Consider the following 24402-nt stretch of genomic DNA (forward strand, 5'->3'; position numbering starts at 1 on the left):
ACGGCAATTGCTGCTTATGCACCCATGCATTCTCAATAGCATGGAGGCTGCTTTACAGGTCCACAACAGCCCCAACACAGGCTGCAGCAACACCATACTGTTGCACATCATGTTGGTCACTGTAGATTGTCAAACAAAACTTACACCTGCTGAAGGCCCTCTTAAAGCCCTTTCCCCATCTCCATTGCTAGACATGTATAGTACCATTGCAAAAAGGCCAGGTCTTGCTTTAAAATATGCACCATCATTTTTCCATCTTTGAACTGGCTTGCAGAAAATGATATGCATAAGTAGCAAATGCCATCTGTCTGTGGCCAATGACTTTTCATTAAAAGACTCTGAAACCACTCAACCAATTTGCACCCACAAGAATAATTTCAAAACCATAGCCTGTAGGCAATATTAAAATGCTTTATGGAAATTTTCTCTTTAACCTTAGAATGCAATTTCTAGATACAGTATATTCACTCCGCCTAGCATTCAGCTGCTGAGCCAGGCTGTCCAGTCCCATTGTGACCTCAGAGCAGCTAGCCAATGGCAGTCCGAGCAGATTTGACTTTGTGCTGCTGAACAGCAATCAGCTCCTGATCTCGGAACATTCTGGTTTTAGTATTGCTTATAATTAGTAGGGCTATGTGAAGCTTTGAATTGGATTTAGATGAAAACACATCCAGTTTGACCTGTTTCAGTCTGAATTGAATCAAATGAGATCTGGATGCATTGGGTTGATTAAGCCTTAGACTCCAGCACCTGTACGTACTAGATGGACAGGGGCATTTTCTTTTAAAACTTCATTTTGCTCCTGGCATCAAGGGAGCAGCAACTGCAACCATGCACTTTTAAAAGTATTCCTTCCCCCTCCCTCCATGAATACTCATAGAACAGGAGCACGGGGTCTTCTGGGTATCGTAGTCTTTTCAGAGGCTACTGCACAGCCCTTGAACAGACTGTGATACCCAGAAGACCCTACACCTTCTCCAAGAGTGCTTCTAAAAGGAAAGGAGGAAAAAGACAAAAGGGAGTCTTTTTAAAAGTGACATGTCCACAGCTGCTGCTCCCTTGCTGCTGGGAGCAAAATGATGTTTCTAAAGTCAGAGTTCCTACAAGCCCCAATGGTCCTTTCATGTGGCAAGATGCGGCAGACACCTCAGGCAACAGGATATTGGGGGTTGAGGAGGCAAGATGCACTAAGGACTGCCATCAAAACAGTTTTGGGGACCAATCTGGCTCTTGAAAACTTTGCAAGGAGTGCCTCTCACACTTCTTGCCAGACTTGGAAGAAGCAAGATGAGAGAAGATGAAGCTGTTGGCAACCTTCTCTCCTCTCCACACCTCACATCACTTTCAAAATTTGCAAGGGTTCATTTTGAAAAGAGGCTGCCCTACTAGGGGTGTGAGGCAAGGCAGAATTTGGCACTTCACCTCAGGCGGAACCCCTCCTAAATGAGCAAAGAGGCACCTTTTAAAGTGGTGATCCTCTTCTGTTTAACAGGAAGAGAGCAATTTGCCCTATCCAACCCCAGCACTGCATCTGTCAAGTGGCTGTTTCTTTTTAGATTGTAAGCCCTTTGGGGGACAGGGTATTAAATTATTTATTTATTGTTTATTTTTCTATGTAAACCGCTTTGAGAACTTTGGTTGAAGAGTGGTATATAAAAATTCGTCGTCGTAGTAGTAGTAGTACGTACTGCAAAATCTGTACAGGGATCGGGGGGAGTGTGGGATCAGGTTCAAGGGCTTCCAACCCAGTTCAACGCAAACCTTTGAATAGGGCTCAAATGACTAGATCAGCCCTGTAATCCCTGGCCAGTCAGGTGTGGCAGGAAACACACTGTAGGAGCAGACCAAGCCAAAGTCACAAGCCAGAGGCCAGACGCCAAAGATCAGTCCAGAAGGAACAGGCAAGATCAGAGTCAAACAAGCAAGGGGGCAGGAGCCAAGGATCACAACAGTGGGAGCAGGCAAGGTCAGATCAAAAGCAAGCAAGGGGTCAGAAGCCAAGGAATCCAAGGCAGGAACGGCCAAACACATCAACAAATGAAGTTGCTTCAACAAAAAGTAGAAGCAAGTAGCAGCCAGAGCTGCAGCCCACCCAAGCCTGGAATGTCCTTGATCTTAAAGGGCCGGTCTGCTCAATTCCAGGCACTGGCTGCAGGGGGCTGGGTAGCTGCTGGTGGAGGTTGGCGCCTCTGCTTCATCCTCTGAGTCTGAGGACAAGGGGGAGTAGGGGAGTGTTGAGAGGGGAGTATTGAGAGGGTCAGCAGGTATGGGGGACACAGGTGTTGGGAGATGAAGGCTCCTCAAACCCCTCCTCTTCCTCCTCAGAGTCTTCTATGTCAAACCCTGGCATGTGAGAGTCAGATTTGGGCTAATGACTGTCTCCTCCACTGAATCCTCAGTCCGACCCAGGTAGCATGGGATCAGGCTTAGGGTTCATGACAGGCCCCCTCAAAGCAGAGTCACATATTCCAAACATGGACAGTGTCAATTCACCTGTGCTGCTGCAGGCTCCTAATGAAGAGCTATCAGTCTTGCACATTTGCCCAAGAGCGCAAATGGTTTAAGCAATGCTCCTGCACTCCGGAAGTACTAATACCTTGTTGACGGCCAAGCGATTTGTTTCCAGTCTGAGTAGTGCTTCCATAGTGCCTGTGTGCTACTTTAAGTATTTGCACTCTTGTGGAAAAGCAAGAGTGCACGCCGTTCTAGCACTTCATTAGGTGCCACAGCAGCACAGGTGGGTCACCTGCAGAACACATGGGCCTGTGAGTTGAAGTGGAGCCCCCTCTGAAATACTAAGGCAAGCTCTGAAACAAATCTTGGATGCTTTGCACAGTCCTACTAATTAGTAAAGGGCTGTGACTTGTGAATATCAAGACATTCACTAGTTATTTCATGTGGAAGCAACGTTAACTTTCAGTCCAAACTTTCAGTCCATCATTTTTCAACTCTGAAGAGTAGTAACATATATACGAGAGAAACTAACAGTCATGCCATAAATCTCTTCTAGACGTTACAGCTTTTGAGAATTCCATGCACTCATGCCCCCTCCTGTGGTGACAAAGATGATAATGCTTTACAGTTGTCATTTAAGATTAGAAAATACTGAATTATATGTTGAAATTGATTGCACATAAACAGCTGCAGGCATTCTGGCTGCACTTATAAAACCATACTACACATTACCTCATGGTGTCAGCATCTGGCAGATATTTGAATAGCCACAATCAAGCAGCAAAAATCATGTGGCAATAATTGACCTGTGTTAACAGCTTAATTTTATATGTATTGCCCAGTATTCAATATGCATTTGAAAAGTCATAACAAAAGTTAAAGACAGAAGGTTTTGACTAGGTACAGTGTTGATCTGTTTATAGCAGAAAATTGGATCACTTACAGCTATTTTCATGTGGGGAGTAATGTAATTTGAAAAGTTAAAACTCTGAAAAGCAAAAGGTTTGAAAACATTTTATTAAAGTTATAACCAATCCTGTTTAGATACATTGCTTCCATACTAACAACACTTTTTTTAGTCTGGAATGTACTGCTGCTGTTTAGTGATATTAGCTAGTACAAAACCTTGGAAAGACAGCCTTCTTTAAATTGAGCTTACAATTTTGTCAGTGTAGCAAGTGAAGTTGTTTTTTCTTATTGAGTGGGTGTAATAGAGCCAGCTTCTTCTGTTGTTACTTATATGCCTTTAATTATGGCCGCCTTGTCTTCTACCTCATGCCATTAAGGATAGCAGTGGATGTGGAGAAAATTCTCTGAAAGGTCTCCTAGGGAGGAGCCGTGACATTTGGAGGAAATTTCAGGTTTTCCTTGAGTGGAACCACTGACATTTGGAAAAGATTCCAGGTTTTCATTGGGAGAACTCTGTAAAACTTGAAATTTTGATAGAATTTCCACTTGGTAGAAAACTGTTGCCACATTCCTTCATACCCTAGTATCTATTGGAGAGCTACTCCACTTCTCTTCCATTTCTGTTGGAAACCACTCCCCTTTCTCCTTGGCCCCTTTCAAGTCCATTCATTACTTCAGATCTCTTCTTTTTGAGCTGCACTAATTCTGTTTTGCTTCTGTCACTTAGCCAGCATTCCTGTCTCTCCAGTCACCCCTTTGTTCCCAGAAAGGTATAGCTTCTCCTGTCCTTAGGCCCTGTGTAACCTTTTCTAAAGCCCCTTCCCTTTTCATTGCCCTATCTTTTCCTGGCTGTTCACACAAAATATCCACATACAATTAATGCATGAAAAGGGGAGAATAACACTTTGCATTTTGCAGGATCCCAAACTGCACATACAGAGGCTACCCATATAGATCTTGTACATGTATAGTCACTGTGCACACAGAGCATATGGTGATTGAGGCATGTGGTAAGAGCAGGGATGGCAACCATGATCCTACTCTCCCATTCACATGTTAATTGTACACAGATAAGGTGTATGAAGCCACCTAATGGCACAGCGGGAAATGACTTGCCTAGCAAGCATGAGGTTGCCAGTTCGAATCCCCACTGGTATGTTTCCCAGACCATGGGAATACCTATATCGGGCAGCAGCAATTTAGGAAGACGCTTAAAGGCATCGTCTCGTACTGCATGGGAGATGGCAAAGTAAACTCCTCCTGTATTCTACCAACGAAAAACCAAAGGGCTCTGTGGGCACCAGGAGTCAACACCGACTCGAGGGCCCACTTTACCTTTAAGTTGTATGAACATTCCTTTAGTCTTTTCTGTCCATTGTTCTCCTTCTCCTCTTCTCTATTATATCTTCCAGTTCCTGTTCCCAGCCCACTGCAAAATTTGACTCCTTCCTTAAGCAGTGGTATTCCAGGACTCTCTGTCACCTAGCTTTCTTAACCAGGCTCTTTTTAAAACTCTTAAGAGATCTGGAGGCTAAGTATTAATGAAATCCTTCCTTCCTGCTCATTTCATCCTGTGTCAATGTCTTTTCTTTTTTCTTTTCGTCCATGGTGATGTGGTGGCCCCCTTCAGTTGTGACGTCATTCCCCCATGGCCTCCTCCCATTTGATTTCTCATCATTAGTTTCCCTACCTATTCCTCTAACTCCTCTTGTCAGTAGGCTGCAGAAAGAGGTTTTCCCCTCAGTCAAACTTTTAATAAATATTCTGTTTTTCACAGTTTCATTCCATCCGCAGATAGAATGTTCATGAGCACTGCAGTGATATTATAGCAGCGCACCCAATCACTGCCTGATGTTTACTACCACAAAATGCTTAAGCACGTTACAAGTTACAGATTTGTTTAGAGTATAAAGCTTAAGAAATAGATTCCTATGAGACAAAATTAAAAAATAGTAATAATCAAGATACTTTCTGCTTCTATTGACATGATCACTATAATTATTCTCATCAGTCCTGGGCCAGCAAATCAATCATCTGTTTTGCATTAGGACAGGGATTGCAAAACTCAATAGACTTTTCCATCCACTATATTTTATAGTGGCACATTCACCAGTGTTTTGGAATGATACTTTTACTAGTAATTACGCAGTACTTAAAGGTAGGCTGGACATGTTTCAAGAACATAGGAAAAAGTGTATATTATCCATGGGTGTTCTTTCTGAAAGGAATTTGCCAAGCATACCTTCCAATATACACAACAAATGATAAATAGGCAATGGGACCTGTACATGGCAAACCAAATTTTGATGGATGGCTCTCACAAATGAACTGACTGTTCATGCTGATATGTTCTTATGGGGTGATTCTTAACAACATGAATGTCAGACATTTCTGAGATCCTTCTTGAAACCAGAGGCATATGTGCTATTGTGGGGCAGTGTAGGTTATTACTCGCTAGAGATGTGATAAGGTACACAGGCGCTAAATAAGACTTCAGTCTTTTCTTCCAACACTGAATTATTCCCCTGTTTCATATTTATTTCTGCACTGAACTTTCCTTCCACACTGGTCTCCAGGGTGCCCTATAAGCAGCTGTCCTAATAGCCAACACACATGTTCTGCTTAGTTTACTAATAATTTACAGCAATTTGTAGCATTTTAGTATAATAAATTTCAGGAACACTGTTGACACAAGTTGTTATCATGTAAATGGCTGCATTTTGATAAATGAACATAGAATATTCTTTTTAAAACATGTAGGTTTGTTTTGGAGCATATGTTTCTGATTGCACATACATTTCCACAACGTTAGTGAAAATTGTGTCCAGAAAAGGAAAAACAAGTCAGGGAAATTTTGTTGAGTGACATGAAAATTTTTTCCTTCTGTACTAATTTTATACTTCTTGTATGTATTAATACCCCAAGATTCATATTGTAATCGGGCAACTTTTAATACAGTGCTTTTAATTACATTGGAACATGAGTTCATCACACAGACATTTTACACAAGCAAATTTATAATGGTCTGCTCATTTTTTTTTAATTGAAAGTCTTGAAACATGCTAAGATTCTATGGAGATTCCTAACAAAATAGCTTTTAGGGTTATTGCTAACTAATTTTATGTAAGTAGAAGTACACTTATTTATTTATGTAATTATTTAATTTTTTTAAGTAAACATTTTGAGATCATTCTCATGCCTGAGTGGGGTGGGTGGGCAGGAAGGCTTGGTAAACATATCCCCCAGACAACCTAGTACTCCCATTGGGAGTGCAAAATGCACTCCCAACGAGCAGTGCTGTGTGCTTGCAGCACAGGGGTTGGAATGACAAGTCCCAGACCCTGGAAATCCCACAATGCAATGTGCAAGTGCATGGTGCATTGAGAGGATTCTGTCAGTGTGTCAGCACCGGCTGAAAGCAGCCGTTGCTGACGCACAGTAAAGTAAATGCAGCATGGGAGTGCTCACTCCCTTAACCAAGTTTGCCGTCGAGGTGCTGCCAGCTCCTGCGGGTACCCTTGGGCAGCCAAATCTAGGCTTAGTTACCCTAGCCTGATCTTGGATGCTCATGAGAACAGCTTCACTACTTTACAAGTGTCTGATTAGTACTGTGGCACTGAAGTAGAGGATGGGGTGTCTAACTGTTACTTCTGTGCCATTTTCTTACCCAGGATTCATCCCTCCATAAGCTCCTATGGATACATGAGGTGTCTTTTATTTATATATTATCATGTTTTGATATCACCTGATATGTACATCTCTAGGCAGTGTACAAAATTTAAAATATTTAAAAGTCAACACAGATTAAAATACATGATACAATAAAAATAGCATAAAACGGTTGTTAAAACAAATTATTAAAATTAATTCTAATTAAAAGCCTGCAAGAAAAAGAGAATCTTGAGAGTCTTCCTGAAAACAAAAAGAGAAGGAGATGCTCTTATTTCAGCAGAGAGCATATTCCAAAGTCCTGGGGCAGCCACAGAGAAAACCTGGTCCTGGGTTGCCACCAAACGAGCTGGTGGCAACTGTAACCGGACCTCTCCAGAAGATTGTAACAAGTGGCTGCAGGGATTATGACAAAGGAGAAGCTCTCTTAAATAGCTTGGACCCAAGCCGTTAAGGGCTTTATAAGTAACTAGTCACATTAGTCCAGTTACAATAACGGGCGCTAGAAGAACCATTGCCACCCGCGCCCCCGCCTCACCTCCTCCGGCAACTGGAGGCGGTGGCAGCGGCACTGGGTGGTTCCCGCCGCGGGCCAGCTTCCCCCCGGGCCCGCTTCCCCCGGGCCTGCCGCCTTCTCCGGACTCTCCCCCCGCCTCCTCCCGGCTGGGCCCACCGCCTCTTCCGGCCTCACCCGTGGCTCTGGCCGGGCCCACCGCCTCCCAGGCCCGCCGCCTCCGTGCCTCGCCCGGCCCAGCGCCTCGGCTCCTCTGCCTCTCCCCGTTGCTGCCGGGCCAGGCCCACCAGCTCCATGGCCGCCACTGCCGCAACGAACCTTCCGCTCCTGCTCAGCCAATGAGAGGCTGTGCACGCCACGCATGCGCAGAACACCTCCCAGAGACACGGACACAGGTACCTTAGGGACGCAGGCCCCCCTAGCGTTTTATTATATAGGATAACCAGCACTTCGTATTTCACCTGAAACATATCGGCAGCAAATACAGTTCTTTCACAATCAATGTTATGTGTTCCCTTCATGTTGTTCCAGAGGACAATCTGGCTGCCACATTCTATACCAATGGTAGTTTCCAGACTACGTACAATGGCAGCCCCACGTAGAGTGCAATACAGTAGTCAAGCCTGGAGGTTTATCTGCATATGTACCACTGTTCTAAGTTCATCCACCTCTAGAAATGGACAGAGCTGATGTATCAGCCGAAGCTGATCAAAAGAGCTCCTGGCCATTGCCTCAGGCTGAGAAACCAGGGCTTGCTTTGTGTCCTGGAGCACTCCCAAGTCACATACCGGATCTTTCAGGGGGAGTGTAACCCCATCCAAAAAATAGAAAGATCTAAACCATCTCTCGGGTCCTGACTCCCCACAGTCAGTACCTCCATCTTATTTGGATTCAACTTCAGTTTGTTATCCCTGATCCAGCCCATTACTGCCTCCAGGCAGGCATTTAGTGTGGTGTAGTGCACATAGGGTGCCAACCATCCCCAAAGCCACAAGCACATGGGGCACTGGGCTTTGTTGTTTTCAGTGTCTGAGGTGTTCTGAGAGTAGATCCTCTGGTAGGAAATGAGAGTGGATTCTCTCGTTTCCTACCAGAGAATCTACTCTCAGAAGAACACCTCAGACATTGAAAACAACAAAACCCAGTGCCCCATGGGCTTGTCATTCTGAGGTGGTTGGCACCCTATGTGCACTACACCACAACTCGCTCTGGGCCACCCTGGTGCCCCCCAAATGGAGTTATGGGGCTGCTGAAATCCCCAGTATTCCCTATGGGGGGAAAGCTTAAAGACATGTACACTTTTAAAAGTCACCCCTTTCACCAATTTATTTGAAATCTGGGTGGTAGCAGGCACCCATTGGGGCACTACCACCTGACCCACTCCTCTGCCCCCAAAACCCCTTTTCTGCCCCAAATCTGCCACAAACACATGCCAACTTTAAAAAAAAAAATTAAAAACACCCCTTTCCCCAATTTCCTTGAAATCTGGGTGGTAGCTTCCTTACACCCATTGGGCACTGCTACCCACCACAACCCACTCTGGGCCACTCTGGTCCCCCCCCCCCACTGGGGAGTTATAGCTAATGCTGGTGGAATCCCCATTATTCCCTATAGGAAAAAGCTTAAAGACATGTGAAACCTCAAAGATCTTTTGAAAATCACCACTTTGCCCAATTTCTTTGAAATCTGGGTGGTAGCATCCTTGCACCCATTGGGCACTACCACCCACCACAACCCGATCTGGGCCACCCTGGTGCCCCCCATGTGGAACTATAAGGCTGCTGAAATCCCCATTATTCCCTTTGGGGAAAAGCTTAAAGATGTGCCAACTTCAAAAAGTTTTTTAAAATCACCCCTTTGCCCAATTTCTTTGAAATTTGAGTGGTAGCTTCCACCCATTGGGCACTACCACCCAACCCACTTTGGCCACAAAATGGAGGTCAGAATACCCAATTTTGGGGGGTCCAAATCTGGGGTGATTTGTTTTGTACCCAAATCTGGGCAGTTGAGCACAGAGTTTATTTTTTCTGTCTATGAATCACCCGATTCAGCTAGATTTGGGTACAAATCATTTTGTACCCAAATTGATTCACACATCCCTACTCCTGATGATCTCTCTCAGAGGTTTCATGTAGATGTTAAAGAACACTGGAGACAGTATGGAGCCTTGTGGAACTCCACACTTCAGTTCTCGCTTAGAAGAACTAAGTCTCCAAGCGACACCATCTGGAATCTAGAGAGGTAGGAGTATAACCACTGTAAAATAGTGCCACCCAATCCCACCTCCCTCAAGTGGTCCAGAAGGATACCATGGTCAATGGTATTGAAAGCTGCAAAGAGCTCCAACAGGATCAGCAGAGTCACACTTCCTCTGTCAATAACCAGTTGGAGATCATCCATCGGGCCAACCAAGGCAGTCTCAACCCCACAGCCCACACAAAAGCCAGTTTGAAATGAGTCTAGATAATCTACATCATCCAAAACTTCCTGGAGCTGAGCGGCCACCACCCGTTCAGTCACCCTGCCCAACCATGGAAGATTAGAAACAGGTCTGTCATTAGCTAACTCTGAGGGATTCAGTGCACCTTTCTTCGTTAGCTGCAATGCCACCTTCAGGACCCTATAGCACCTGCAGTGGGGCATCGGGAGAGGTTCAGCAGGGAAATGGCATATAGAAGTAAGAATTAAACATCTCCTACCTTTTATGCCGTAGTTTTGATCTAGATCGATCCCCCAATTCAGCTGCTATTTTCACTTTAGAATAAATCCCTAGCTAAACAGTTAGGCACTTTATGTAATGGCTGGTATGTCCCTGTATCAGGTTGCAAACAGAATTGTTGGTGAACTTAATGTACATTCAGCAAATCTGTAAAATAATCTTCTCTAAGGCCTAAACCTGTCTGTTATCTTAACAAGAATAATATAGTACATACAGAATAGGAAACTGGGGGTGGGGCAGTATTATGAGAGCAATTCTATGTATGACCCCTGTATTCTGAAATCTCCAACTCTGGCTCCCACACTGCACAGCAAGCTGCTGATCCAAGGGACAGGCACGGTTTGCAAAGACAGGGCTCTTCCATGCCTATTAAGTGCTTCATTGCCCTTGCAATGCTACTCTCATTGGGAATGTTGGGCATACTAGCACAAGTGTGATGACACACTCCTTAGTAGCCAACTAGCAGGCCCCACCTCTGCAAACAGTGCAGCAGGATGTAGAGTGAAGTGACTCAGAAGCAGCAAGCAGGTGCCTCACTTGGATTGGAAATTCACCGTGCAGTATGTGGGCCTCTATGTCTGAATTCTTTTAATAAGAAAATAAAATTTACCAGAAGAAAACTGACACGGAGAGTGAAAATGCATGACTTGAAAACTTCTTGTATTATACACAGCTTCTGAAATATGCTAAATTTATTTTTGGCACACTATAGATGCAACAGTTTTTGAATTCAGGTTTTAATTGTTGACTATAGTTCTGTATCAGCAAGGGATACCTTGAACCAAATAGTCTTAAAGGCATTCATAAAATTAGAATCATACAGATTGCCACAAAAGGAGTCCCACAGTACAATACAAGCACAATTATGGTTCCTGATGAATTCTTTACAGCTACACTATACTATTGTTATTGTTATTATTATTTTGGTGTATGTATTGATTATGAATTGAAAGCAATGGGAGAGGAGAGCTTTATCCCTAAAGAGTTAATGCAGTTGCTGAATAGATTATCGGCTGGGGTGTGTGTGGGGGGGTGACTTTCAAGTTCCCAGGCCATAACTCATGTCAGACCTGACTAGAAAGATTTGAAAGATTGAGCTTTGTAACGAGTCATTCAAGCATAAGCATGGCTGTGTTTCTTCACAAAGGACTCTGTGGACACATCAAAGAACTGTGTCCAACTGCCATTCAGTAGTGGAAGGCTCGTTACGGTACTGGGTACAGCATAGTATTCCTGAACTACTTAACACTTGTGATAATTAAAGCTAGATCATTAGATATTGGCTAATTAGTCATAGGGGAACTGGATCGTGTTCTGCCATGTAACTGCCTTGCCATTATTTGTCCACAACATGCTGTGCCACCTTTCCTTACATTGGTGTGGTCTGCGGTGTTGGACCACGGATGAACATTTTCTGCTATGTGTTGTCTGTTTTGATCAGTAAAATGGTTAATCCTTCACTAGTTTGATTTACTACTTTCTGGAAACACTCCTGTCTATAAGGGATTGACTGCTTACATTTAATATATTTCCAGGTAAACCTGTCATGATTGTTACAGAGTATATGGAAAATGGCTCTTTGGATAGCTTCCTGAGAGTAAGTACCCTGTTGATTTCATAGTGATGACATAAGACCACAATAAAAGCCCTGCTGGATCAGTCCAAGGGCCTCTCTTATCTAGCACTTTCCCACAGTGGCTAACCAGATGCTCCTGGGAAGTCCACAAGCAGGAGATGAGGGCAATTACTCCTACTACCTGGGCAAAGTGGCACTTTTAAAAACTATAACTCTCTTATAGAGGGGATAGCAACTGTCCTCATTCAGCCCAGCATAGTGTCCCACCCAGTGGTTGTTGCTAGTGTTTTCTCATTCTTGTTGTTAGAGTATGAGCACTCTTGGACAGTGAACCATCTCTATCCCTTGGCTGCCTGTTGAGGTTTCCAGTCCCTGATGGTGCCGGACATCTCTTTCCCCACCACAAGCATTGCCTCCCCACCCCAACCATTATTCTTGATGCAGCCTACCTCCTCCTGCTTATCAAGCCAGACCCTCGGGAAACCTCTGTCCAAGACTCCATTGCTGCCTTTATAGGCCCTGTTTGTCTCCCAGTTTCGACCAGCCGGTGGGCAGCTGCTTTTGCCACCAACAGCATCTTTCAGGGCTTTGTCAAGTATTCAGGTGAAAAATATGCAAAATATTCTGGTATTCAAAGTGTGTTGGCCCTATTGCCTTTTTAGCTACCTGCCCCTTCTTCGTGGCCTTCAGTAAGGTTTCCAGTCATATACATCCTTATTAACCTTAACTTATACATCTCTCTTTCTGACACCACCCTTTCTATTCAAAATATTCCAAAATTTGCAAAATCCGAAGTATAGACTTCAGTCCAAAACATGCAGATGTCTTCTAAATGTAGACCTTCTGTGGTACCAAAATCAGCATGGGAGTATGGATAAGCCCTGTCTGCATAACAGGAAGGGAAACTTTCAACACTTGGGAATTTTCCTTAAAACAGTGCTTCTGTTTTGCTCCTGGCTCATTGCATATGGCTTCTGTGAGCTGAATAAAGCCCTGATCCAAGATGCAGTGATAGCCAAAGGCAGATCCCAAAGTTGGTCCTACTCCTTCTCCCTACAGACTCAAAGTCCATGTGATGCTTAACAGGGGTCTGCAATCCATGCTTCCTACATGTGGCTCTTTGAGTACATACATGCAGCTCTTCATTGATATGGCAAAAATAATATGTATATAGCTATTACACTTTTTTGGTAATCAATAACAAGCGGAATAGAAGGGGCTTATTATGACCCTTCTGCATTTGATTCCCCCTCCCACATATTCTTTTCATTTTCTCTTATCATAATTCATACCAATTAGTTGTGTTTGTGTGCACATGCACGTGCATTTTATGCAGATATGCTTGTGATACCCCTCTTGAAATATTTTTTCAAAAGATGGAAATGAAAAAAAAAGTTTTTCCTTTGAAAGATTGCAGACCCCTGGCATAATTTCATACCAGAAAGTCCACTGTCCTTGCATAAGGAGTAGGTGCTGAGGACATAGAAATAGAATCATGGGCCAAGCTCTAGTAGCAGCAGCAGCAGCTGCTGCAGCAGTAGTAGTAATATTTATATTATCAATCTAACATAAGCTGAAATGATAAATCCTGAGCTGGCATTCATCTAGAATGGTTTGGTTTGGTTTTTTAAAAAACATGACTGTTCACCTAAAAGCAAAACTATTTTGGTTTTAACATTCTATTATTTGTAAATATTGGCACTGAATAGACTTGGTGATTTATTGCACAAATGCTAAAATTCAGGCTTGGCTTAGGATGATAGTGGGGAAAGGTCCTTAATGGTTGACTGTCAGTACAAGACAAGCATTTAACTGACATGTTGAAAGAATGATGCCAGACCATCAAGAGCTGAAATAGGTTGTCAATCAACTGTAGTCCATTCCTTTTTCATTACTGAAAAGCACTGATTTTATTTTATAACAACCACAACATTATTGTTTTTGTTGTTATTGTTTTAAAAATTAATTCCATTAGTCACTTTTAGGTCATTTTTCAATTCTCATTACATATTCCCACTCTCTTTTCCAAAATATTGACTGTCCTCTGTTTTAGAGATAAAATTTCCCTCTTTTCGTCTCAATGGATTCTTCCAGAAACTGCTCAACAGAGCAGTATCATTTCTATCATCTTGCAACTGTATGTCAGAGATTAGTAATTGACCTTTAAAGGCTAATTTTAGGGCAATTTAGCTCTTATAAAATGTAATTGCAATAAGCTTATTATCTCCCAGCTTCCTTCACACTGCCAAATCATGTACTGTTTTCAGCATATGAAAAGATTCTATCCATGACAGGTCCTCTGATTACACATCAGTTGCAGTCATGACAGGGAAAACATGGCCACATAAATAGGCCAGCAGTATTCAGTAAATAGCCGCAGTTCTCCGACATACCTCGAAGTTCATGCTTCGCAAAGCTTGCAACCATCAAGCCAAACACAGTCCACCACCAGACACGTATTTTGGTCTGCTGGTGCATGATAGCCTCCATCCTGTCCCCTCCCCACACTGTTTTCGCACTCTGAAGTATACAACAATTTTATAGCACTCCTAGAAAGCCACAGCATAGGCTGTTGGGCTCTGTTTGGTTTGGTGTTCCACAAAACATACAGACCTGCTCTATGACACAGGAAGGATATGCAGATGTTGTGTTTTGCAAAAGCAAAAGAATGAAATTATATTACTCATACAGTGGAAATTAATATTAAGTCACAGATCATGTTTAGGTAGGATGTGCCAATTTGAATCTATTATATATGTAACTGACTTTATCAGCCTTCCTGAGTATCCATGTAATTTGGGAGAAGGATCAGGAGGTTGAGCATAAGGTTTTCCAGAAATTTTGGCACCCACATGCAGTTGGAAAAATAGTTTTAATCCCTCCCTAGAGAGATACATACCGTTTGGCTTTGTGTAAAAGCTGTGCTTAAGTAAAATAAAAAAATAAAATGACAAATGAGATTATCCATATCTCACTTGGCAGTACAAGTGGCAGCTTTATTGTCATTTAAGTAGTGCGTTTTGGCAGAATATTTTTGACAAAGCAAGTTCCCATTCATAGAATTCCTGGAAACAGGCCCCATGAATGTTGAAGAATTGAATGGCCTGTCGTAAATTTTTTTACAGAAACATGATGCTCAGTTCACAGTCATCCAGTTAGTGGGAATGCTTCGTGGAATTGCATCTGGCATGAAATACTTGTCAGATATGGGTTATGTCCATCGTGACCTGGCTGCCCGCAACATCCTCATCAACAGCAACCTGGTATGCAAAGTCTCAGACTTTGGTCTTTCCCGTGTTTTGGAGGATGACCCAGAAGCTGCTTACACAACAAGGGTGCGTTTAGTCTATGAATGATTACTATGAATTATTACTATGAAGCCAGAGATGTCTGAGAGTCAAAGATAACATGGAGACATAGACCATATAACATGGATCATTTGATCATTCTGTGCTCATTCACAAAATGTGGGGGGAGAGAAAAATGGATTTTTATGCTGAGGTCTTCTAGACACAGAATCACTAACCAATACAGTGGGACATATGCAGAACTGTACAAAACATTTGTGTGCGCTAGGCAAAGTTTGGAAATTATGCCCCCAATAAAAATATGAAGTACACAATTTTTCTTCTCAGAAGCAGTTCCTGTGCCATTTGTCCAATTCATCATTGACATGATGGGTGATTCTCTTCCCAACTGGTTCAGTGGAGAATCTCAAGAGAAAGCCAGGTAGAAGTCAGCAAATGGTGCAGGAACTGGAGGCTGGTGGGATCAGAGTGCACATGCCTGCCAGGAGTGCAAAAGTCCTGGAAACCTCCGGTTCCCATCTTACTTACTGTTGGGTGATTGTGTGAATCAACCCTATACATAACAGGGTCCTTCTATCCCTTCCTGCCATAAGCAACATATTTCTAGATTTTGAGAAGCCATCAGATTCCGCATATATTCCATGCTGTAGGATTCATGAATTTCTATAGAAAGAAGGGTGGGATTCTTGTTTTGCACTGTAGCTGTGCTGGTGCGCCTTTTGTAATAGTTCAGATAACCCCTCCCTACTCTTCACTGCAAATCGCCAAATATCCCATGTGATACTGCCCACTATAAGGCTTTGGGCCTTCATTTTAACACCTGTAATTAGAAGTATTTTACAGAGGGAGGAGTTTTCTGATATTAAATATATGTTTATAAAGTATAACATTTTGAAGCCATTCACACACGTAGGCAAAACGAGGCTAAGGAAGTGTACTGTGTGTGTACTGCCAGGATTGTGCCCGATCCCGGTGGTGCCTCGGTGGCAAACCTGCCTCTAGAGCCACCCTCTTAAACAGGGTTAGAAGACTGATTGCTCTCCTAACCCCATTTTACTGATTGCCTGCCTGCCCCAGTGGGGCTCCCAGCTGGCTTTGGGGATGGGCGGAGGGATCCCCATAATGCACCACACACTTGCGGGAGTTCCGAGGGGGGGGCAGGGCGATGCAGGGTGACACGTGCCAGCTCCCCAGTCCTTGGAGCTACTGGAAGAAACCATCAATTGTCTGGGTGGCCGATCCAGTAGCCCATCAACAAGAAGATGATCATCTGCAGGGGAGGTAAATTCTTCCTCCCCTCACCCCTTCGAGCTCTTCTCACGGATCGTGAGAAAGGGCTCTTAAAATTGTCATTCGTTGCACCTATAGGCAGCTGTCTTGCTTGCTTACCCCTCTGGACAGACATGTACTTTTGTCCGTATGGACACAAAATGCATTTACTGTATTCCTACATGGAAGCAATACATGTGAAGCAAAATTGTTGTGTTTGAAGCAGCCCTTGTTTACTTATCTCAAGACCTAAGTCCAGCACAGCATTTCAGTAGAACATGGCAAAATAAGTCTCATTTTCCAAAGGACAGCAACATTTGATGTTTTTGGATTTTTGACTCGAATGTATTCCATAGATTTTACTTCATGCTTATGATATATATGATGCTTTCTGCTTGCAGGGGGGAAAGATTCCAATCCGATGGACATCACCAGAAGCCATTGCTTACCGCAAATTTACATCAGCCAGTGATGCATGGAGCTATGGAATTGTTCTTTGGGAGGTGATGTCTTATGGAGAGAGACCATATTGGGAGATGTCCAATCAAGATGTGAGTACAATGAATGATGTTCTCAAGCTGTGAAAGGAAGTACAGTATGAACTCTCTCACTCTCTCTCTCTCACTCTCTCTCTCTCTCTCTCTCTCTCCACACACACACACCCCACTAACATTTCACAGGCACAAACCAAAGCTTTAAAACCTTTTCTTCAAAAATCTTGTGCCATTTAAAAACATTTTCTAAGGAACTGTTGAATTTTTAAAAAATGATTTGGATAACCCAGAGGAAAGATCATAAACTCTTTTATGTTTGGTAGACCATTAGATAACTTTTCTAGAACCTTATTAAATGTCTTCTGAACCTGTTTGACTAGAGAGAGCCTTTCTGTGTGTATACTAGTTAACTGCACGCAAAGAGAAAGAGAGCATTTGAAAATAAGATTTTAATGAAGCAAATGCCTTCAAATGAGGCAGACAGATAACATGAAGTGACTGATTTGTTTAGAAAGCTTCTACATAGAGGTTCATTTAGACAGCATTAAATTTATTGCTGCCCAACTTCAGTAAGTTAAACCAATTGGCCATTTTTAATGTCTCTTAGGAATATGCATTTCTTCAAGCCTTTCTCTTTAATGTACAATATTGTTCACTTGGTTTACTTAACGTAGATTTATTCTTCATGTGCCAATTACAAGCTGCAGAGTCCCACCAGTCCTAAATGTATATCACAAATGAGAATAAATTTTGTAAACTACTTTCTGAGCAGCTAACAAAACACACAACAGCAAATGTAACCAGGCACTTTTTGCTACTTAACTGACAAATAGGGATAGTATTATTATCTCCCCCTTTGCAGCTGAGGCCTAGAGGAAGAGGTTTTACTAATTAATTCATGGCAGAGACTACTTACAAACTGGGGAAGTTCTTTCTCTTTGGCACTACATACACCAACTTTCTACACTTAGCTACATATAACATTTCCCAATCTCTTAACCATCATGCACTATGGCATGGGTTCATGTGCTCTCTAACTCACCCATCTTCTTTGTGAATACTGCATCTTCTCTTTTCAGCATTAACCATTATTTAGTTGTGTCTGCACCAGTGTAAACAGTAACCATGGTTAGCTTTAAAGCAGGTTTTGAAGCTGGTTTATAAACTCTTGGTCAAAAATTGGGTCAATTGTACCCCATTTAAGAAGGTTAAAAAAATCATAGAACATTGTGTTCAGTAGCTCCAAGTCAGGATCAACTTTAACAGGGTTAAGTACCTATGGTGTTTCATCCACCACCATAATCCACCATGTATGTATTTATTTATTGTTTATGTGTTTTTACTGCCCTCTGTCTGAAGATCCCATTATCTAAAATTGTCCTTTTTATTAATATGGATATTGGTGTATCAACAGCCCCTGTTTAACACCATGTCAACTGAAGGAACTATGCACTTATGGCAGCAGGGGTCAGAGAGACCTCACAAAATGTAGTCATAATACTATAACCATTAGGAACATAGGAAGCTGCCATTTACTGAGTCAGACCATAGGTCCATTTAGCTCAGTATTGTCTACACAGACTGGCAATGGCTTCTCCAAAGTTGCAGGCAGGAATCTCTCTCCACGCTATCTTGGAGATGCCAGGGAGGGAACTTGGAAGGACCTTCTGCTCTTCATTCTTTATATCCATATATATTTAGATCCTTCCATGTTTTGTGAGAACAGAGTATAGTTGCTACACATAAGAACTTTCCTAGATTATTAATAGGTTAAGTACCAACTCTTCTCAAGCATATCTACAAATGGTTTGGGGGGCAAATTGTACCCCAGGGAATCTACAAATGTGCTTTTTCAATGTGGTATTGAGGTAACAAGGACCCTGAGTTGCCAAAACACTTTAAACACTTGTGGGTTGCATTAAGTGCGCGTGCACACACACACACACACACACAAATCAATACCATGCCAACTATTCAATTGTTTGTGGGAAGGAATAAAACAAAGGCGGCACTGGGGATACATGTCATTCTCCAGTGTTTTGGCATTATTAGTACAGAAACAATTTCAGAGCATAATGTATCCCTTCACTTTTAAAAATGAAAAGACTTATTAAAATATTAAAAACACCCCCAGCACAGTACCTCCAGTGACTCTTGCTGGTGTCTATCTTATGGTTTATTTTTAGATTGTGAGTCCTTTGGGGACAGGGACCCATCTTATTTGTTTGTTATTTCTCTGTGTAAACCACCCTGAGCCATTTTTGGAAGGATGGTATAGAAATTGAATAAACAATAAATAAATAAATAAAACACTTGTATACCTGAACAACATAGGAAAGACCTAACATTAACTTTGTCAAAGAGTAACATAGTGGTAACATAACTTGCCCACGCTAAATAATTGAAACACAAACAGTACAATTCACTGCTGCGTGAATTTTCCAGTGAGATATGATCCCCACAGCGAGACTGTTCTTACAACCAGCCTAATCCAGCATGGGGCAGCCCAGCCAGGGTTAAGCTGGTCATGAGAAGCAGCAGGATCCTCGCAGATCCCTCCGCTCAGCGCCCGCCTAACCCTCTTAAGAAACCCAGCTGTTAGCTGAGGCTAAGGGTATGATTGCACCTTTATCCTGGCTACTGGGTATCGTGTATCTTCTCGGGCTGAGTTCAGCCTGAGGAGACACAGAGACAGGCACATAGAGCGCCCATCTGACAGGGGAATCCCCAATGCAACATGCATGTTGCACACTGCATTGAGGAATATCCAGAGGCCAGAAGAAGAAGTTCCACCCCGGATCCCTCCACCTGCTCTGTGTTTCCTGGAGCTGCATGGAGCTGGGCTGCCCATGTGAGCGTGTGAGAGGTATGCCAAAGATGGACACTTTGGTCATCTGGTGGGAAGGTAGGTTAAGAGGAGCCTTCCCTCTGCTCCCTCCCAACCCACTCCTGGCAATCATTAGAATTGCCTCCGTATGTCAGAGTTAGATGAGGCAATGTGATGTAGAGCCCACAGATATCCGATGAGCTTCATACTTAAGTGAAGCATTACATACCTTCCATATCACTTTCAGAATGTCAGAAGTTTCTTCATGGAAAGAAATTTCACTTCAGTATGTTATTTCACTTCAGTATGCTCGTCACTTCCTTTAGATTCCAATGTATTATCCACATCTGTTACCTGTTCAAATTCTTCAGATGCAATCATGTCCCTAAACTCCTCAAATTCTGATGCAGAGGTCTCTTCTGTGAATAGCTTTCTAAGCTGTTTAGCCTTGCTTGCAGTGTGTGTCAGAAGCTTACATTGCTTATCAGCTTGGCTCTGAATAATATTTAAGTGGTTGTAATGGTTTTTAAATGAGTTTTATGTTAATATTTTAAATCGTTTTATTTTATTTTTATGTTAATATTTTAAATCATTTTATTTTATTTTTATGTTAATATTTTAAATCGTTTTATTTTTTTATTGTGAATCACCCTCAGCCATTTATGGATGGGTGGTAGGTAAGTAAGCAAACAAACAAACAAACAAATAAAATAAGATGTAGGTGAAAGTGAACATATGGGAGATGTAGGCAGCCCACCTGTGTTTATGTACTATGTGCTGTAGAGATAAGTATGTTTCTCTGGAGATATACGTTTCTCTTTCCTTAGGGAAACTTGTTTCTGTTTTCTGTGGAAAGGACTGGCGATTGGCAGCTCCCTCCCTAAGCATCCCAACCAGATAGCTAGGGTGATTCCAATAGCCTTCTGGAGCACTGATTGTTTTCATCAAGCCTTCTAGATACTTTGTCCAGAGGTAATCTTTATGTCGAGAAGTTAAGAGGGTTACCTGATGGCCCTTCATTGAGAGGTGTCGGAAAGCTGATTGGTAAACATGAAATCTCCAAAGAGCTGTTGGTTAAATAACCAGTTCTGACAGTTCGTAAGGAAGTTTCTAGCTATAAAAAAACATGCTGCTATAATTCAGGTTTGTAAAAGGGTTGGTTAGTCCTTGAGTACCAGTGACCCCCCAAACCATTTGTTGACATGCTTGAGAAGAGTAAGTACTTGTTCTATTAGAAATCTAGGGAAGGTCTTGTGTGTTTGGCCTCTATGCTTTCCCCCCTGCAAGATATGGAAGGAAAAGGTTCTGGTCTGACAATTTATGGAAATAAAGTGTGATTACATATTACTACAGCATTTTGTGGCGGCTGTTTGACTCCTAGTTCCATAAGTGCCTAATACTTTAATTTTGTCATATAAACAGTAGGGGTTGTTAATACTCCAGTAGCCCATATTAGTAAAATGGGCACTTTTAGACAATATTACAAGGGGGTGGTGGATGAAATACCTTAAGCTCATTAGAGATGATCTTGACCTGAAAGATGGATTTACATAACACCGAACACAAAGCTTTATTATTTTGTTTCCTCCTCAAATTGAGTACAATGATGACCAAAAGTTAAACGGTAACCATTATTAGCATTAACCTTAGTGCAGACAATGCTTCACTATAGCTGTGATAACAGTCATTACAGAGAGCCCTTTGTTCTCAATCTTTTAGCTATTATTAAGAGTTCAGGAAATGTTATGTCTGCACTGAACCATCATCTTGCACTAATTAATAGTGGCTGACATCCTAACTAAGAAAGCATCCACATGCCAGCAGGAAGACATGGCCGCATTGCCGAAAGCTTCAAGAGCACCGCAGCACAAAGCACCATGGAGGGTGGGATTTTTTCTTATCCCTGCTTCCCTCTGGAAATATACCATGCAAATTAAATATGTATCCCGGAGGGCTGTGCAACCCTCAGAGACATATTTTCAGGTGGTGCTAGACAATTTTGGATAAAATAGTCCACACTCCATGCTGTGCAGCTAAGAAAGCTTATTGGCATATTGACATGTTGTTTGTTAGAAGGTCAGCCAGTATCAGTTAGCCTGTTAGTTTAGAAAGAGTTAATTTCATAATCATCACTCATCCTATATGAACATTAGGAAACAGGAGGGCTGTGATATGCCAAAGAGTGTTCTCAAAGCTGTCTGCTGTTTTTCAGCCATCCCACCCCCGCAAGAGAATTATAGCAAGCACAAAATCTGGTTGATTTTGCACACACAAACCGCACGACCACAACCTCTTGAGCCAAAACCCAATATGACTGGAAATATGCTTGTTTCTGAGACCATAGGTAATCCAGCCTCATTGCTGCTCCATGTACTTGTTAGGCACTTAACACATCTGTCAACAATCACATAACTCAGGGAATATGCAACTCTAATTCTGTCAGTTGAGTAATACAGAAATATGGATACTTGGGTGTCGTTGAATATTCCTGGAATTATATGGTGTTAGGAACTGCAATATCCTTTGCACATGCCGTTGTAAATTTGTCTTTCAAAATCTGTTGCTTTTAATGGCACGGAGCACTGCCTCAGTCTGAAAGGGAAACAGTTTTGCTGGGCCACTGCATGCCGGTGAACACTTCTAGCTGAATACTGCCCTCTCTCTGTGAATCCATTAATATTAACGTTTGTACTGATGCTCTAACTCCCTTTCTAAAGTTTTATAGACATAAAGCAGTACGATTGTACGTTGTATGTGTGTATAATGGGTATCTTTTGAAGCCGCATAAGATCTCATGTAGCAATTCTTATAAGGCGTTTGGAGGGAGGGCAAGTATGCAGTGATCCAGATGTTTTCTCTTTGGAGCAATTAAGTGTATAGAGTAGGAAATGTATTAAATTGGCTTGTATTTGGTCTAATCACATTTTGGCGTCAGACAAGATTGAATATCACCATCTTCAAAGATGTGCACATTATCCTTCACTTCCTCTGTCACTTTCTGTATGTCCATTTTGTCATGTGGCTGACTGTGAAGCTAAAAATGAAGAGCTACACTTCAGAACAGTGGAGGGATGAATGCATTTATTTCAGTAGGAAACAGCCACGTTGGTGTAACGGAGGTCGCTTGCAGAACCAAAGGGAACACAAATGTCCTTCAAGTGTCTACACTCTCTTCTCCTTGTGCAGGTAATTAAAGCTGTGGAGGAAGGGTACCGCTTGCCACCACCCATGGACTGCCCAGCTGCCTTATATCAGTTGATGCTGGACTGCTGGCAGAAAGACAGAAACAACAGACCGAAGTTTGAGCAGATTGTCAGCATCCTGGACAAGCTGATCCGTAATCCCAGCAGTCTAAAAATAATCACCAATGCGGCTGCAAGGTGACACAATACATTCTACAGCTTGCGCACTGAAAATGAATGTGTTTGCTTTCTCCATCTCCAGTGATTAAAATATATTTGCTCTGTCCACCCACTTCCTCACCTACACCCCTTCTTATTAGCTGGGTGGCTTGGGAGGAAAAGAGGCTCTCTGCTTCTGCTTATCATATTCTAAACAAACAGAATATTTGACTATTTGGGCTCATTTGGCAAACCCAGTTGACAAACAAGGAAAATTAATGGGGTCATTCACACAAGTGGAATCTGTGTTCCACCCAGGTTTGGGAGCTGTGTATGCTCCCAATTTTTGGTTGTATAGAAGCAAGGTAAGCGGAAAACCTGGGTAGAAGTGATTGTGTGGAAGCCAGGTAGGAGGAAAAGCTACCCAGGTTTTCCTCCTACCTTACTTCCATACAATCAAGAATTGGGAGCACACACAGCTCCCAAACCTGGGTAGAACACAGTTTTTGCTTGTGTGAATGACCTCAATGTCTAGTTTCAAAGCCAAGTGATTTATGAATTCAAAAGTACTAAACACCCCTGTTGACCCATTTCTGAAGAAATATATGGGGGCTATTCTGACAATCAGCAAAAATCGGGCTAGCCTCCGCTAGCCCGATTCTTGTCAGAACCACCAGGCTAGCCCGATTCTTGTCAGAACCACCAGGCTCGCAGCCGAGCCCAGTGGTTCTAGAGTGGCTAGCCCACCCCTTAGCCCGGGTTTGACGATCTGCTCGTGAGTAGCCGTGCCATGGCTACTCATGAGTAGACCCCCAACCAGGAGGTGGAGAGCCGCCTCCCGGCTCCCCAGTATGCCCTGCGCTTACTGGGCTTCTGGGGAGCTGCGCGGCCCCTGAGCTCCCCAGCCCCCACCAGCTCCGTCTCGGAGCCAGCAATCATGTGGGCGGCCGATCCGGCCGCCCAGGGCTCCCTTCCCGCTCGTGAGCGGGGAGAGCAGGCTTAGCCCGCTCTTGCCACTCACAGCCCCAAACTGGGTCTCATGGATTGTGAGACCCGGTCCATGGATGCTTATCACCTTGGGGTGATTATGATTTAGAAAGGTAAGCATTATCAGTACAATGTCTACTCTTCAATTCCATGGACATACTAAACAAATACAGAAATTGTTAATGGTTGTAGAATTCAGGATTTTTAAAATGGGTCCATTCACACGGCCATGAATTAGAGGGTAGGAGGTAGTAAGCCCAGCTAGTACTGCTCATGAGAGCCCTTGGAAATCCTGCCTTCCAAGCTTCTTCAAAGCTGTGTAGCACAACTTTTGT

The 24402-nt window shown here is 42.8% G+C and overlaps 1 protein-coding gene across 4 annotated transcripts in view; it reads left to right on the top strand.

Annotated features, from left to right (window-relative positions):
- EPHA3 (EPH receptor A3) overlaps positions 1-24402 on the top strand; it is a 309035-nt gene that overhangs the window by 262383 nt on the left and 22250 nt on the right. For all 4 annotated transcript variants that reach the window (XM_053308876.1, XM_053308875.1, XM_053308878.1 and 1 more), the window contains 4 exons: positions 11801-11862; positions 14967-15176; positions 16820-16969; positions 22926-23119. In XM_053308876.1, the coding sequence (XP_053164851.1) occupies positions 11801-11862; positions 14967-15176; positions 16820-16969; positions 22926-23119 (616 nt within the window). The remainder of the gene's footprint in view (positions 1-11800; positions 11863-14966; positions 15177-16819; positions 16970-22925; positions 23120-24402) is intronic.

The sequence above is a fragment of the Hemicordylus capensis genome, chromosome 3 (assembly GCF_027244095.1).
Source record: "Hemicordylus capensis ecotype Gifberg chromosome 3, rHemCap1.1.pri, whole genome shotgun sequence".
Lineage (NCBI taxonomy): Eukaryota > Metazoa > Chordata > Lepidosauria > Squamata > Cordylidae > Hemicordylus > Hemicordylus capensis.